The following is a 16,738-nucleotide window of genomic DNA, read 5'->3' as shown; positions in this document are numbered from 1 at the left end:
GTACAATTTGTTTCACTTGTTTTCATAATAAACTACAGATTCAAATGTTGTTGCTTCTCTATCTAATGATTGTTTGTAGGGTGTAGCAACAGGTGTAGACCTTGTTTGAGTGTAAGCTCCATATATTATGTTTATTATTGAGCTAATATACGTATATATGCTGTTCAAAAGTACAGTAAAATTAGCAATGTTTTGAAATATCATTACAATTGAACTGTTTTCTATTTTAAATTTATTTTAAAATATAATTATTCCTGTGATCGCAAAGTTGAATTTTCAGCAGCCGTTTACTCCAGTCTTCAGCGTTTTTCAGAAATCATTTAGAAATTGTTCCTCAAGAAACATTTATTTTATTATCAGTGTTGAAAAAGGGTTGTGCCACTTAAAATATTTTTGTGGAAATTGATATATATATATTTCAGCATTCTTGGATTAACAGAACATTTAAATAAACAGCATTTATCTGAAATTACATTTTTGAAACAATACATCTTTACTGCCAGTTCAGTCCTGCTTCATAAAACTTAATTTCTTTTAAACTGTGACACCAAACTTTTAAAGAGTTGTATATAGCTAATAGAAATGTGTGAATAATATTCTTTTTATAAATATTATAAAATATATTAAATATAGAAAATATAATATTACATAGGCCTATTATTATATTAAAACCTAATAAAATATTAACATTTAATAAAAATATATTAAAAAATTATATCACATTTTATAAATATTATATGTTACATTCACTATCACAATTTTATTTTTTTATTTTTTTACAAAATATCACTAAATTATATGATTATTCCAACATCGACTGAAGCTCCACTTTAACATTACAACAAATAATAACTTTGGGGAGAAAATCAATACCCAAGCAAAAATTTCTTCCAAGACTTGGTTTGATAATGTGCAGACTGAGTCAAGTATTAACATTAAATATAATTTAATTGACCAAAAATGCCTTAATACATATTTCATTACTCTGTTGTTGTAAGTTTAGCTGTTGCCGAATAAAGTAGGCTACTTGAGTATGTAAGTCTGAGCCAGAAACATTACACAAACACAAAATTAAAATAATACAGCCATTAGGTTCATGTATTTCTGCACATTTTGTGTATCTATTTTTGTTTTGGTTACGACATTGTGCTTTGTTTATTCCTTAACAGCAGGTGGCAGTCACACATTAGCAGACGCTCAATAACGCCGAGTGAACGCTCGACGGAGGGCAATGTCAATGGTGATTGTAGTTCAGATTGGGTTAAACCAGAAACTGGATCCAGACGATTGTGAGGAGTTTGACAGCTTTGCACATATTACAGTATCAGTCAGCGTATTATTTGTTGTGTTAATGCATAAAGCGCGTAAAGAGATCAGCAGTGCGACAGCGATACCGCAGACGCCTCTCTGCAGTATTTTAACATCAGCTAACAGTGTCTTCTTTGACTTACTTTCCAGTGCAAAACATTAATAAACGGTACGTTTTCATCATCAGCTTGATGTCATCTTTCTTTGAGCAAGATTGTAACCTAAGCAGGTTACAGTTCTCATGTATCAGTTTAGATTGCTTTTTAAATCTGCACATCTTATAAAAACACCTATAACATAAACAGTCTATTACAACAGTTTGTGTAGCAAATGCACTGTAAAAATCCATTTGGAGATTCCATTTGTTGTTACAAGTCAAGGTTATGTTTGACCACAGAAATATTACAGCATAGTAATTGTTATTATTATTTTAGTACTAATTTATTAGCATTAATTTACAGAAATGTTGTCAGTGTACAATACTTATAAATATTAAATTATTATTATTATTATTATATTCACATATATTTATTTTATTTTATATTATTACAACAACATTTCTGTAAATAAATATGTGAATAAAATAGGTTTAATATTAAATAATTATTATTTTATTCACATATTTATTTACAGTAATGTTGTTGTGTACACTACTTAAATATTAAATAATAATATATTTTGTAATTAATTTGTTAACTAATTAATTCATTCATTCATTAATTCATTCATTGGCAAGGAGATGTATTGTTTGAACCTTTCTACCATTTTCTCAGTTGTGTGTTTAAAGTGGTGGAAGAGCTAAAAGGCCCCCTGGTGGAGAACACTCAGCGTCACTTTCTCCTGTCTGATGTTCTGACAAGGTGAGACTTTCACGCATGTGGCCAAATGAAGCATATTGCTAGTGCTATAAAAAAGCAGCTGTCCCACCTATTGAAAATTGTGACCATTTCTAGCTTTCCAATTCAGGGGACGTAAATGTGAGCCAAACACAATATTTCGTACCTGTTCTTGTGATAAAGATGATTTACAAGAGGTTATGTACTTCAATACTGTAAATGCATGTGTGCTATTGTGACTTAATACAACCAGCTTCACCAGTGAATGCTTTTAGAGTTATAATTGAAAGCAATCGTAAACCTAGAGAACACAAAGGCACATCTTAAAACGTATGTTTCTGTTGTGTTCATCCTCTTACTGTTTTGCTTGGTCTCTCTCCTCCATTCATCTTTCTCCTCATACACTCTCTTCTGTTCCTGGCACACTTTTCACACTCTCCCTGTCCTCTCACTGACTCAGCCATGTCTCTCTGCAGGGACTATGCTGCCATAGTGTTCTTTGCTAACAGCCGTTTTGAGACAGGGAAGAGAAAGCTACAATACTTGTCTTTCCAGGACTTTGCCTTTTGCGCTGGTCAGCTCAGCAGCTACTGGACTGTGGGAGCAGTTGGTAAGATGTTCAGCTTAAAGATAAAGTTCAAAATGAAAATGAAAATTCTGTCATTTACATTACTACAGCATCCACTACTGTCATATTGCATGATATTCCACCAATCGGATCATATTTGGTGAGTGTCTTTGTACAGTATGCAGTGGTGAAAGTGAGTAAAATTTAAGTAAGCAAAATCGGGAAGTATCCCCTAAATTCTTTTAGGGAAATACAGTATTTGGGAGAAGGTAACAGTAATGAAACAAAATAAATTTGAAAGTAAATGCATCACAGCAACTGTATATGCATTCTCATGCTCTTTGTTTTCAGACAACGTGATGGAAGACATGGATGTTGATCTAGAAAAAGAGTTTCTGCATGACTTGAAAGACTTGAAGTTTTGGTTAATGATAAAGACATGCTGGACCAACACAAAAGGCATGTAAATAATTTGTTCAGATGGTCATTATTTGTAATGCTGATGACACGCTATCTTTAACATATCTCTCCTTTCTACAAACATTATAGCTTGGTATGTGCACAGCTTAGAGGAAAAATGTAAGTCTTTAGTGAGATGGAGGCCAGTTTTAAGGTGAGAAGCATGAATGTTTTTAATTGTAAACATTTTTCATTCTTTTTTTTTTTTTATAATATTTTTATTCAGCAAAGGCACCTTCAATTGATCAAAAGTGACACTAAAGACATTTATAAAATTATGAAAGATTTCAATTTCAAATAAATTATTGTAGTCTTTCTATTCATCAGAGAGCCCTAAAAAGCCCTATTTTAAAATGATTTAAGGATCATTTGACACTGAAGACTGGAGTAATATACACATATTTTGTGTTTATTATTTTGTCTTATTCATGTTGGATTACATGGATGCTTATTGCTGTGGGTGAACTTCAGAACTTGTCAAGAGCTCTAGTTAACATCGCCTCAAAACTCACACACACCAAAGACGTCCGAGATCTGTTCATCGAGCTTGTGGTGAAGGTAATGCACTGACACTGGAGATAAACTGTATGCCATGAGGTGATATTTGTCCTTGAATACTCCCAGGTTGAGTGTGACTGAGTGATTATCGTTTCTTCTCTCAGTTCATTGAACCGTGCCGGTCAGATAAATGGACTATTGGAGATCTCAGACTTTTCCTCACGCACTACAGCAGCTCTGTACACACACTTGAGGCTTTCAGGTTAGTATATATGCATTTATGTGTGTTTGTGATCTTTCTCATGTTTAAAAAAAAAAATCTAAACATATTTTTTTTCCTCAGGCATCAAGTAGTATGGGACAGATACATAGGTGTCATCAAAAGCTGCATCCTGAAAATGTATCATGACTAGAACGTATTTCCATTGCTGAATATTTGAATCTTTCTTCAAACCTTTAACAAGCCAGTTGCCCTCTCATTTGTAAATGTTGCTACCTCAGCTCCCTTTGTATATCAAAGTATTCTTGTACGGTAGGTTTAACTTAATTAATAAAAAAGTGTTTTCCACAAATCTGCCTTGTTACTTGTTATTCAGGGTAATACATAAAAGTTTTTTATTGGAATCTATGGATCCATAAAGAACCTTTAAATTCCATGGAACCTTTCCATTGCACTAAAGTTTCCTTATAGTGGCAAAAAAGGTTCCTTACATTATTAATGGGATAGTTCACCAAAAATTAAAATTCTGTCATTAATTACCCTCATGTCGTTCCAAACCCGTAAGACCTTAGTTTATCTTCAGAACACAAATTAAGATATTTTTGATCAAATCCGAGAGCTCTCTGACCCTGCATAGACAGCAACACAACTGACACGTTCAAGGCCCAGAAAGGTAATAAGGACATTGTTAAAATAGTCCAAGCTACGAGAATACTTTTTGTGCTCAAAGATAACAGGGCACTATTGTGAGCGCGCAGCGAAGACTGACACGGAAGAGAAGAAATTGTTGAATAAAGTCTGTTTGTTTTCTTTGTGCACAAAAAGTATTCTCGTAGCTTCGTAACATTACAGTTGCACCACAGATGTCACATGGACAATTTTAACGATGTCCTTGCTACCTTTTTTGGTCTTGAACATGTCAGTTGCATTGCTGTCTATGCAGGGTCAGAAAGCTCTCGGATTTCATCAAAAAAGAAGAAACAAATCCATTATTAAGGCGTTTATACTTTAAACTGTCACTTCTGGCCAAAAGACAAGTCTATAATCCGTAATAATCCAGTAAAATAGTCTCACTCATCTCACATCAGAATCCACCACTATATTTTTTAAAGATATTTTTCACTTGTAAACAGTGCTTGATCTGTGCATATTTCTCTCCTAATTCAGACGAATTCACTTTTTACTCGGCAAAGCAATTTGATAGAGGAATTTTTTAACATGATTTTAAGTTAAAAACATTTATTACAAAAACAATTTTTTTGAATTGATGGACTGGAGTTAATGTGGATAACTTGTGGATTATTGTGATGCTTCTATTAGATGTTTGTACTTTTGTTCTGACGGCACCCATTCACTGCAGAAGGTCCATTGGTGAGCAAGTGATGTAATGCTAAAGTTCTCCAAATCTGTTCCGATGAAGAAACAAACTCAACTATATATTGGATTGCCTGAAGGGGAGTCAATTTTCATTTTTGGGTGAACTATTCCTTAAGAACTGTTCACTGAAAGGTTCTTTGGGGAACCCAACAATGGTTCGTCTGTGCCATTGCTGTGAAAACCCCCTTTTGGAACCTTTATTTTAAAGAGTGTAGAGGAGGGTAATTACATGTGATCAGTGTTTTCCCACAGTGGAGTAGCTACCTGTTTGTGTGCCCAGCGGGTGTGGGTCAGCAGCAGGGGGCTACAGTATGCTGGTCAACTCTGAAGTGAATGGATGAGGAGACACTTTTACTACCTTATAAATGGCCAGACCTAGGACAGCTGTCACCCCCTACAAATGGTCATGGAAAATTCCTCAGAATTTCTGCAGAAGAGTCCTCATGGGAACTTTCCCTGGCACTCCTGCTGTTTCTGAAAGTAGGCTACCTCTGTTGTTTCCATCAAAGCCATTGTCTTAATGGTGCTCAAACCTTTGTGTAATGAAGACGCATGATGTTCCTGGCACCGGTTAGTGTTTTACAGTTAAATCGGGAGGCCTTGCCTCCTTTTTTACCCTGTTAATTTGTGCCTGCATTCCTTTTCGACATCCCCCAGTAAATATCCAGCAGTGTCAGACACAAGCGAGCTCCACCAGGATGAAAGTTAATAAGCCAAGCAAAGACAAGTGTATTCAAAATGGGAAGTAATTAAGGCCAACGAATTGCAGGATTTGCCTAATATAACCCAGATTGATTGGTTTGCCTTTCCCCCCCCCCCTTGAGTGATGGATTTGGTATTTGTTCTGGAAACAAGGAATTTGAATCCTTGATTCCTGGATGAAAAACAAGGCAGGAGGGTGAAGGGTGGCTGAGATGCAGGGGCCGTTCAGGAGTGGGAGGAGGGAAATAAGTGGGACGTCCTAAGCTCCTTTCTATAGCATTGCACCTTTCCTCACATTCGTAATACACTAGCTATCACTGCTCAGGTCCTGTCTTTTGTCACAGAGCTCTAATCCGCTAAACGAAGAGGGAGAGAGAAATCAAACGAGACCACTTCTGCTAGACAGACTTCAAAAAGTGAGTTTCAAACCATCTGTATTTGACTCCTGTGCACTTGAAGTTTGTAAAATTGAGCATAGCAGTACATAATACAAGTGAGATTAGTCAAGCATACTTGGAGAGAAAGGCATGTGATAAAGCATGCATGAGAAATGTATCATTCCAGGACGTTATGCTCATTGTTGCCTTGTAATAATGAAATGAGTGACAGAAATTAGTCAATGCTTTGCCGTCATGCCTAGATGTGACAGAAACCTTTAGTTTGAATTGGAAACAGTTGTATTTAATGATTACATGAGTTCAGACACTGGCCATGTTTCTGCCTCTTAGGCAGGCCAATTCTGCTGTTCCAGAACAAACAGTAGAGCAAGTCCATAGAAATCAATGTAAAGTCATGTCACTGTTTTTATAAAGGACATATAAAAAAAGTGATGTACAAGAGCAATTAAAATGGTATAATGCATTTAACCGTAAAAGCAAACCCTCAAAGCTACAGATAAAGCTCATCTTTAATCTTGAAATGTGAGTGTAGGCAGAAGTAGATGTTATTATGAGAGTCCAGGAGGGATAATGATGGCTGAGGAGGTCTATGATTTGTTTTACAGCTATAAAAAATAATGAGGCCTTAAAAGAAATGCCTTACTATGATAAAAGACAGGTGAAATACTTTTCTAGCAGCAGCATTTTGGACAGTATAAAGTCCCATGTTCTACATTGTAAAAAGTGGTAACCTGCAATTATCTCAAAGAGATATTTATTATCTCAAAGAGAACCCATAATTAGTTTTGTTGGTGTAAAGTATGTGATGTGAAGGTAAATAGTATATTGTATGTGACTTGACTAAAACCAGTTAATTTAAATACTCTTTTTTTATCGTACAGAAGTCAGGATGAGATGAAGGTGTGAATAACTATCTCCAGATCAATGAATGTGAGGAATGGAAAATCCGTCATGCAATATCTGATTATATGCACCAACTTGCCTTGCTTCCAAGAACTGCCTAGTTAGCAAGATCAAAATCACTGCACAAAACCCCAAACTCACATTTATCACTTATCATATATGCCATGGAGTAATATTTGTTGAAGAATTACAGCCATGTTAATGTAAACCTAATCTCACTATGATAAAAAGAGTGGGAGTTTCTGGTCTGGTTCATGCAGGTTTGTGCTGGTCTAGCTGGTGGACAATGCTATTGTAAACACTTGCAATTGGTTAAAATTAGTTAATGCATCACACAGTATTCAGCATATTCACAATATTCTTAATCTTGATCTAAATTAATGTTTATTTTTACATATGCTAATACATTTCAGTATTTCAAGTTGTATAAATTAACATTAATGTATTATTATCAATCATGAATTAAGAATTTTATGTTTTTATTTATTTGTATTTTTATTTTGAATTAGTTTTTATTTTTACATTTTCGGTTTTTATTTGAATTTAAAGTTTTAGTAATTTTGTTGTGTTTTTTTTTTAAACACGTCTATATAGTTTTTATTAATTATTGTTTTAGTTATTTTAGTACATCAAGTTAAATTAAAGTTTAAAAAAGTTAAATTTAATTAAATATTTTATTTTAATACAGATACACTTTTATTTCAAGTAACGAGAATTGTTTATTTTTTTAATGGTTTTACAGTAGATTTAGTTAACATAATAATTCTGACCTAGAAAAATTAAATGCTATAAAAAACTAAACGTTATTGCACGTGTAAATTGTACAGCTAGTTAAGCTAGTTAACAATCCAAACGGGGACACCAGCACACCAGTATCCAAAGCAAAACATATGGAGGTGGTCAGCAATGCTGGCCTTTTCAAGAGATCACTTTCACTGCTTCCAAATGTTTATGTTGTGTACTATTCCTGTTAACACGTTTATTTGCAATTACCTTTGTTGTTCTTTTTTTACAAGGTCTCACCCCTACCTGTCTGTCTGCCCCCTCCTTATTTTCCTCGAGGAGACGGCGGGAACTGAACAGACCCCCATTGCACGTCTGTTCTCGCTCTTATTGGGCCTCTTTGGCGCGAGAGTGTGCCTTAACGACAACTATACATTTGTTCATCCGTCCAGCTGTGTGTGTGTGGCAGGGTGAATGTCCTGTACCCTGTAACTATGAAGGCCACATATGTGCTACTTTGCGTGGGTCTGGTTGTTCTTCCTGCTACAATCTGTCAGTCTCCTGCTGAACGTGACTCTTACACAGTAAGTAATTGTGACAATTTCTCCCTGTTCTTCTCTCTTCCTCTTCAGTCTTCCTACATGCTGGAACATGTACTTGTCTATCTGCCTTCCTACGTAACTTGGCATATATAGTGTGCTATTGTATACTATCAGACATCAGTTTGCATTAGAAGTCATGTTCCTGTCAATAAAAGTGTTTGAGTTTGATGCTACATAATAAAGTGTGTTTTCTCTGCCAGGAGTGTACAGATGGCTATGAGTGGGACGTGCAGACTCAACTCTGTCGAGGTGGGTGGAAGGTCATGTGCCAGAGAAAGAGAGAGAGAAAGTGATGCATTTCTCCTCTAATTATCTTGTTGGTTAAATGTCACATGCACATCCCTCTGTCCTGCCCCTGTGTCTGGCTGCATCTCTGAATGTTAAAATACTCTGTACATTAAGCGCAGACGATTAAAAGAAGCTGTAGATATAAAGCTGAGCAGGGTAGCCCCGCCCACTGTCAAGTCTTATTGGTCTAAAATCCTGCTTCATATAAATGTCTAATGGTTAATATAAATTATGTATCGATGTTAAAATACTTTCTGTCCCAGTTTAATATTCTAGATATACAGCATATCTTAAACCAAGCACAATGCAATAAAAACTTAAATGAGCAACAAGCAATAAATTAATTTGATCTGAGATTTTGCCCTAACCAAGAAATAATGTTGTTGGTTGATTGGCCCCTTTTTCTGCAGCTTGTGGTAACTCCACCCATTTTGAAATCTGATGTGTTTTGATTGGTTAATAATATTGCGTGGACATACAAAACTTTTTTTTTTTTTTCATTTTTTTAAGACCAAAATATACCTGTTAACTTCATGGTTCTCATCATTTTATTTGGTAAAATTTGTATATATGTAGACGATTCTTTTTGGTTGATTTTTATTTAATGTTTAATGGCTTTCTTAAAGTGATAGTTCACCCAAAAATGAAAATTCTGTTATCATGTATTCACTCTTGTGTTGTTCCACTCCTGTACGACTTGTGTGGAACACAAAAGAAGATATTTTAAAGAATGTTGATGGTAACCTAACAGTTTTGGTTTAAAAAATGGTACAATTTCTCAAAATATTCTTTTATGTTCCACAGAAGAAAGAAAGTCATTCAGGTTTCGAAGGGTTCAGGTTTCGAGATCTCTTTAAGAAAGCCAATAAATAAATAAAAATCAACCATAAAGAACTATCTACATATATAGTGGTGGTCTCTTGAAGCATCTTGGAGACGTTGCCACAGTTCTTCTGGATTTAGTCTGTCTCAGTTTGTTCTGTTTCTTCATGTCATTCCAGACAGACTGGATGATGATCAGATCAGATCTCTGTGTGGATATATATATTAAATTTAAGAAAATTGCTTGTTACCTTGCAAAAACCTAAATTCTGTTCTCTGTTTTACTTAGACATAAACGAGTGTGAGACTATCCAGCAGGCTTGTCAGGGAGAGATGAAATGCTTTAATCACTATGGTGGTTACCTGTGCCTTCCTCGCTCCGCCACTGTGATCACCGCACCTGAGCCCTCCAGCCAGTCAGAGCCCAATGTGCCTGTGGAGAGTAATGAGGCCTTTAACCCCTGTCCCGTAGGCTACAGGGCCCAAGGAGATACCTGTGTGGGTGAGTTATTTAAGGCCAAATGCAGGCAAAGTCTATTCATGTGGTTTTAGATTGTATTTGTGCATCAGTATGATATCCTAAAGCTCTTCCTCATGTTTTGGACAGACATCAATGAGTGTGAATTGGACATGCATGACTGTCAGCCCAGCCAGGAATGCATCAACACTGTGGGCACCTACACCTGTCAGTGCCCTGACGGCTACAGCAAGATTGGCATAGAGTGTGTGGGTAAGAGAATAAATTACGTCTTTAATTGCCACTTTCACAATTCAAGATTCAATTCAAGATGTATTTTGCAGTGAAGTATCAACATGGTCAATTAAATTTAGCATAAGATTACGCTTCTGTTCCGCAGTCTATAGTAAGTATCTCCTCTCATCTGTTAAGATATCGACGAGTGCAGGTACAGGTACTGTCAGCATCGCTGTGTGAACGTGCCAGGATCTTTCTCTTGTGAATGCGAGCCTGGCTTCCAGCTGGTGGGAAACAACAGATCCTGTGTTGGTAAGTCCTTAAACAACATACATTTTCCAGCAACCAAAATTTGCTTACATGCTAATTTAATTATAGAAGTTTGACAAGTTAATCAAAACTCAAACATAAAAATTCTGTAATTTTTTTCAAAACCAGGTCATTTTCTTTATCCCATGGAGCATGAAAGGAACAGAAAAGTAGCTTAAAATTAGCATAAAAATTGGTTCATATGATTTGTGCTCTATATCATAGCAGGTTACACTTTATTTTAAGTTGTCCTTGTTACACTGTAATTTTACATTTAAGTACTGAGTAATATTAATTAACTACATGTACTTACAATATGGTTATGGTTAGGATTAGGGTTTGGCTTATGGTTACTTGCATGTAATCATGCATGATTTATTGTTATTATAATAGTAAGTACATGTAATGTGTAACAAGGACACCTTAAAATAAAATGTTACCTGATAGCATTGTATGAGGAACACACCGTGTTTGATGTCAGTGAACATCATTTTGTGTAAATTTGTAATGTTTGTTGTGATTGATGTCCACATGTATTTCAGGGCAAATAACAATTTAAATTAAGTTTTTTCCTTTAAAACCAAAACAATTTTTTTTAAACAATTAGTTTTTAAAACCAAAACAATTGTATAACTTCAGAATATTTTGGAATATACAGTAGCACACAAGTTATATGTACTTTATATGTATGTTTTATGATACAGTCATGGTGCTTTGGAAATCAGCAGCACCTAATACATAAGCACATAATATGTGACCCTGGACCACAAAACCAGTCTTAAGTCGCTGGGGTATATTTGTAGCAATAGCCAAAAAAACATTGTATGGGTCAAAATTATTGATTTTTCTTTTATGCCAAAAATCATTAGGATATTAAGTAAAGATCATGTTCCATAAAGGTATTTTGTAAATTTCCTACCGTAAATATATCAAAACTTAATTTTTGATTAGTAATATGCATTGCTAAGAACTTCATTTGGACAACTTTAAAAGCGATTTTCTCAATATTTTGATTTTTTTGCACCCTCAGATTCCAGATTTTCAAATAGTTGTATCTCGGCCAAATATTGTCCTATCCTAACAAACCATACATCATTAGAAAGCTTATTTATTCAGCTTTGAGATGGTGTATTTTAATTAAACAAAATGACCCTTATGACTGGTTTTGTGGTCCAGGGTCACATATTATCTAATGGTTATTTTTAGGATTGATTCTTTATAACAATGAACTAATCTTCCCAGAAATGAGCAGGGAGTTTTTTTGACAAACTAAAGAGAACTGTGTGTGTGTGTGTGTGTGTATATATATATATATATATATATATATATATATAATGTTTTATTTTTATCACCATAAACCAAGAACACTGCACATGTGATTGTTTTATTATTATTTTTGGGTGAACTATTGCTTTAATGCTGTCTATTCAGATTTTTTTCAGTACACAAGTTTCTAAAATCTTTCTTCTTTGTTATCAGATGCAAATGAGTGTGAGATGGGAGCACCTTGTCAGCAAAGGTGTTACAACAGTTACGGTACGTTCCTGTGTCGCTGTGATCAAGGCTATGACCTGGGACCCGATGGCTACTCATGCAATGGTTAGTGCAAAAGACATAACCCTAATAGTTTTTGACCAATTGACGATGTGCTTAGTGTAATTGGTTTTCTTTCTCTCCTCCCAGATATTGATGAGTGCAGCTATTCCAGTTTCCTTTGCCAGTTTCAGTGTGTGAACGAGCCTGGAAGATTCTCCTGTGTTTGTCCAGAAGGTTACGAGCTAGTTGGAACACGACTCTGCCAAGGTATTGAAACAAAATCCCTTTTTCTTTTTACATTCGACTCTTATAATCACATTTCACTTGGTTTCAGTTTGTCATAAGAATTCTGTGTGTAGATGTGAATGAGTGTGAGACAGGCGCTCATCAGTGTGGGGAGGGACAGGTCTGTGTGAACATCCATGGTGGACATAAGTGTGTCGGCTCTAACCGATGCCAGGACCCCTACGTCCAGGTCTCAGAGAAGTGAGCCATTTCCATTGGTTTAAAGGCAACTTATAATTGAATCAAAATCCTATTTTGACACTTTTCAGTATTTAACACCCCTTTCCCTTTTTCCTCGTGTCATTTTGTTTCGGTCCAGTCGTTGTATATGTCTGGTGGTGAAGCCAGAGTGTCGTGACCTGCCCTTCTCCATTGTGCATCGATACATGAGCATCACCTCCGAGCGCTCCGTTCCCTCCGACATCTTCCAGATCCAGGCCACCAGTGTCTATCCCGGAGCCTACAACTCCTTCCGCATTCGTTCTGGAGACGAACATGAAGAATTCTACATACGGGTTAGTCAGAGACACACAACACCCTTTAAACATTAGTTTCATAACTTGTGTGATCGAGTAAATACTGGTGAAAATGGTTCTGTTTTGCATTCTTTTTTTATTATATTACATTCATTTGGGTTCATGTGGGTCATGTTTTTGAAAGAAGTCTCTTATGCTTTGATCAAAATACAGTAAAAACTGTAATATTGTGAAATACTATTACAAGAATTTTAACGATTGTTTTCTGTTTTAATATATTTTAAAATGTCATTTATTCCTGCAATGGCAAAGCTAAATTTTCAGCATCATTACAAATGACCCTTATGACTGGTTTTGTGGTCCAGGGTCACATATTATCTAATGGTTATTTTTAGGATTGATTCTTTATAACAATGAACTAATCTTCCCAGAAATGAGCAGGGAGTTTTTTTGACAAACTAAAGAGAACCTAAACAGAACATTCTCAGTTTAATTTTAGGGTGTATATTATAACCAGGGAGTTTTTTTAGCTAAATTTTCAGCATCATTACTCCAGTCTTCAGTGTCACATGATCCTTCAGAAATCATTCTAATATACTGATTTGGTGATCATGAAACATTTCTCATTATTATCAATGTTTAAAACAGCTGTGCTGCTTAATAATTGAATGAAAATCATGTGGACAATTCTGTGACATTTGTACATTTATGATTATTTGATGAAAAGAACAAAATTTATTTAAAATAGAAAAATTTAGCAACATTATATTTGTCTTTACTTCAATAATAACTACGTCTTTAATCAATTTAATGCATCTTTGCTGAAAAAAGTTTTATTTTAAAAAAACAAAACATAATGGCCCCAAACTATATTTTATTTTATTTTATTTTATACTTGATCACATATTTGTTTATATTGGTTAGTTATTTAATATAGTGCAGAATCTTAAATATTTTTATCCTATTTAACATTAACATTTACATTTAGTCATTGAGCAGACGCTTTTATCCAAAGTGACTTACAAATGAGGACAATGGAAGCAATCAAAATCAACAAAAGAGCAATGATATACAGTACAAGTGCTATAACAAGTCTCAGTTAGCTTAACGCAGTACATGTAGCACGTTTTTATTTTATTTTATAATAAATAAAAAGAAAACAGATAGAATAGAAAAAAATTAGAAAAGCTAGTGTTCGTGTTTTTTTTTTTTAAGGAAACAAGCAGTTAGTAAATGAATAGAGTGCAAGTCTAAAAGGGACAATGAAAGTGATTTTGTGCCTCTTTGGGATGGCACAATAATACGCCGTTCACTTGCAGAATGCAAGCTTCTAGAGGGCACATAACTCTGAAGTAATGAATTTAGGCAGCTATTGGTAGCCAGTGCAAACTGATAAACAGAGGTGTGACGTGCATTCTTTTTGGCTCGCTAAAAATTAATCTTGCTGCCGCGTTCTGGATTAATTGTAGAGGTTTGATAGACCTGCCAAGAGAGCATTGCAATAGTCCAGCCTGAACAGAACAAGAGCTTGAACAAGGAGTTGCGAAGCATGTTTCGAAAGAAAGAGTTATTTAACCTGTTCAATTCTTTGTTTGAAGCTGAGTTTTAAGCTTTGAAAATCCCAAAACGTTCATTCTGAGTTTAAATGAAAAATCTCGGATTCTCCTACTTTAGAACTCATTTATTTTTGTCATTTCTTGTTCCTAGCAAATCAACAACATCAGTGCCATGCTGGTGTTGGCCAGAGCAGTGACGGGACCGAAGGAGTACATCCTCGATCTGGAGATGGTGTCTGTCAATCCTCTCATGAACTACCAGACCAGCTCTGTTCTGCGTCTCTCCATTTATGTTGGGCCTCATGCTTTCTGAGGAGAGAGAGATGGAGAGACAAACGTAGGAAAAACACTGTATGACAAAAGATTTTTTTTTTTTTATTCAGTCTATTTCTGCTTTTATGTGTTGAAATTTGGCAGCACAGTTCCACAATTCACCACCTAATGATGTGAAATCATCTTTTTTTGTGGCTGACTTTGGCCGGTGACTGCAGGCCTATTCTGGGAAGCGCTAAAGCATCTGAACATTCATTCCTCTCACTTTGTCATTCTCACACATACATGCAGCATACAAACACACACCAAAACACATATCTGCTGCAGATATATCAGAAAGATATAATTAGTTATTAGTACCAGCTAACAAATATATGTTTCTATAAGCCTTGAATGAAACATGAACAGAACAAATTTCTTTGTAAATATTTAGTGAAACCAGTTTTACATAAATTGTTGTATTTTCTTTAATGCTTATTGAATTCAAGACTCCAAAATTAAATCAATAATTTTTTTTTTTTTTACTAAATTACATTGTTATGGGAATACATTAAAAAATAAAAAATATATATTCTAATCCTCCCTTCACATCTTTGTTTTTATGATCTTCTTCCTCTATTTTTCCTTTCTTGTCTGTAAGCTGAAAATATCCCATTTTATGTACATGCTAATAATTCGGTTAAAGTTTCTGTTGATTGTGAGCGTTTATGATAAGCATAAATGAAATGTATTACTCCGGTGTCGCCACATGGTGACAGTGTAACACTGGAGCACACATGCTGAGTTTTACCGTTTTTTGCTATTACCTGAAAGAACCATGATTACAGTTGGGTTTAAAGGGTTAGTTCACCCAAAAATGAAAATTAGCCCATAACGGGGGGTGAACAAAGGCCTCCTGTAGCGAATCGATGTGTTTTTGTAAGAAAAATATCCATATTCAAAACGTAATAATCACTTTAATGTAGCTTGCGCCCACTGTTGTACACTGGAAGCAGTTCCGTATTGTACTTGTTTAATTAAGTTTTTACGTTCTCTTCTGCCAGGCTTGGGAGGGGGGGCTTGAGATCATTGCAGGGGGGGCTAAGCCCCCCCAAGCCCCACCTTGACGCCGGGCCTGCTCATGCGTCATTCCCCCGGAACTGCTTCTGTTTACAACAGTGAGCGCAAGCTACATTCAAGTGATTATTACGTTTTGAATATGGATATTTTTCTTACAAAAACACATCGATTCGCTACAGGAGGCCTTTGTTCACCCCCCGGAGCCGTGTGAGACACTTTTTTTTATGGATGGGCGCATTTTATTGAACTGCTTTAGGACTGAAGCACTGCAACACTAGCTGAGTGGCATGAAACAGCTTGAAAGATCAAAGGCAATTTTTAATATAACTCCGACTGGATTCGTCTGAAAGAAGAAAGTCATATACACCTAGGATGACTTGAGGGTGAGTAATTTATGGGCTAATTTTCATTTTTGGGTGAACTAACCCTTTAAGGGCCAAAGATAACTCAAATAAATGTCACATTTATATATTTTTTTTAGTTATGGTATTTTAGGGCTACTGTACTTTGAAACTACTGTACCTAACAATCATTTTTTATTTTGGAAATCCTATGTATTTACTTCAAGATATAGAAAGCTTTAAAGCTGTCCTGTAGATTTAAATTGACCATATTCATTGACAAAAAGTAAAGACAGGACAAGTTAATGAATAAAAAGAAACAGGATAACTACAATCTAAAAACCGATACCTTTAAATGCTAAAGGTTTGTGTTTTTGCAGGCCATTCGTTAACATAATTTCATCAATGGACTGGTCATCTCACACTTGTTTTGGGGAAAAAAACCGAGTAGTAAGTTCTGTTTGAGTCAGTGTCTGATTTATGCTATGTGTGTGAAAGGATCTGT

The 16,738-nt window shown here is 35.3% G+C and overlaps 1 protein-coding gene and 1 pseudogene across 2 annotated transcripts; both read left to right on the top strand.

The window, feature by feature from the left end:
* The first annotated feature begins 1,237 nt into the window (after window positions 1-1,237).
* Window positions 1,238-4,137, top strand: LOC107756068 (acidic fibroblast growth factor intracellular-binding protein B-like; annotated as a pseudogene).
* Window positions 4,138-5,554: 1,417 nt separating this feature from the next.
* On the top strand, window positions 5,555-15,320 carry LOC107756132 (EGF-containing fibulin-like extracellular matrix protein 2). 2 transcript variants are annotated; one of them, XM_016573137.1, is made up of 11 exons: window positions 5,555-6,384; window positions 8,335-8,576; window positions 8,795-8,843; window positions 9,994-10,206; window positions 10,312-10,434; window positions 10,594-10,710; window positions 12,187-12,306; window positions 12,391-12,510; window positions 12,603-12,729; window positions 12,848-13,043; window positions 14,712-15,320. In XM_016573137.1, exons 2-11 carry the CDS (start codon window positions 8,487-8,489, stop codon window positions 14,871-14,873), a joined length of 1,317 nt encoding a protein of 438 aa, XP_016428623.1. In that variant the 5' UTR covers window positions 5,555-6,384; window positions 8,335-8,486; the 3' UTR covers window positions 14,874-15,320. The 2 variants fall into 2 exon arrangements, with proteins under 2 accessions (XP_016428623.1, XP_016428622.1); XM_016573136.1 differs by having other exon boundaries at window positions 8,286-8,576.
* The last annotated feature ends 1,418 nt before the right edge of the window (window positions 15,321-16,738 follow it).

Source organism: Sinocyclocheilus rhinocerous, unplaced genomic scaffold (genome assembly GCF_001515625.1).
Source record: "Sinocyclocheilus rhinocerous isolate Xijiao unplaced genomic scaffold, SAMN03320098_v1.1 scaffold682, whole genome shotgun sequence".
NCBI lineage: Eukaryota > Metazoa > Chordata > Actinopteri > Cypriniformes > Cyprinidae > Sinocyclocheilus > Sinocyclocheilus rhinocerous.
Note: the sequence above shows the minus strand (reverse complement) of the source record. Positions and strands in the feature narration are given on the sequence as shown.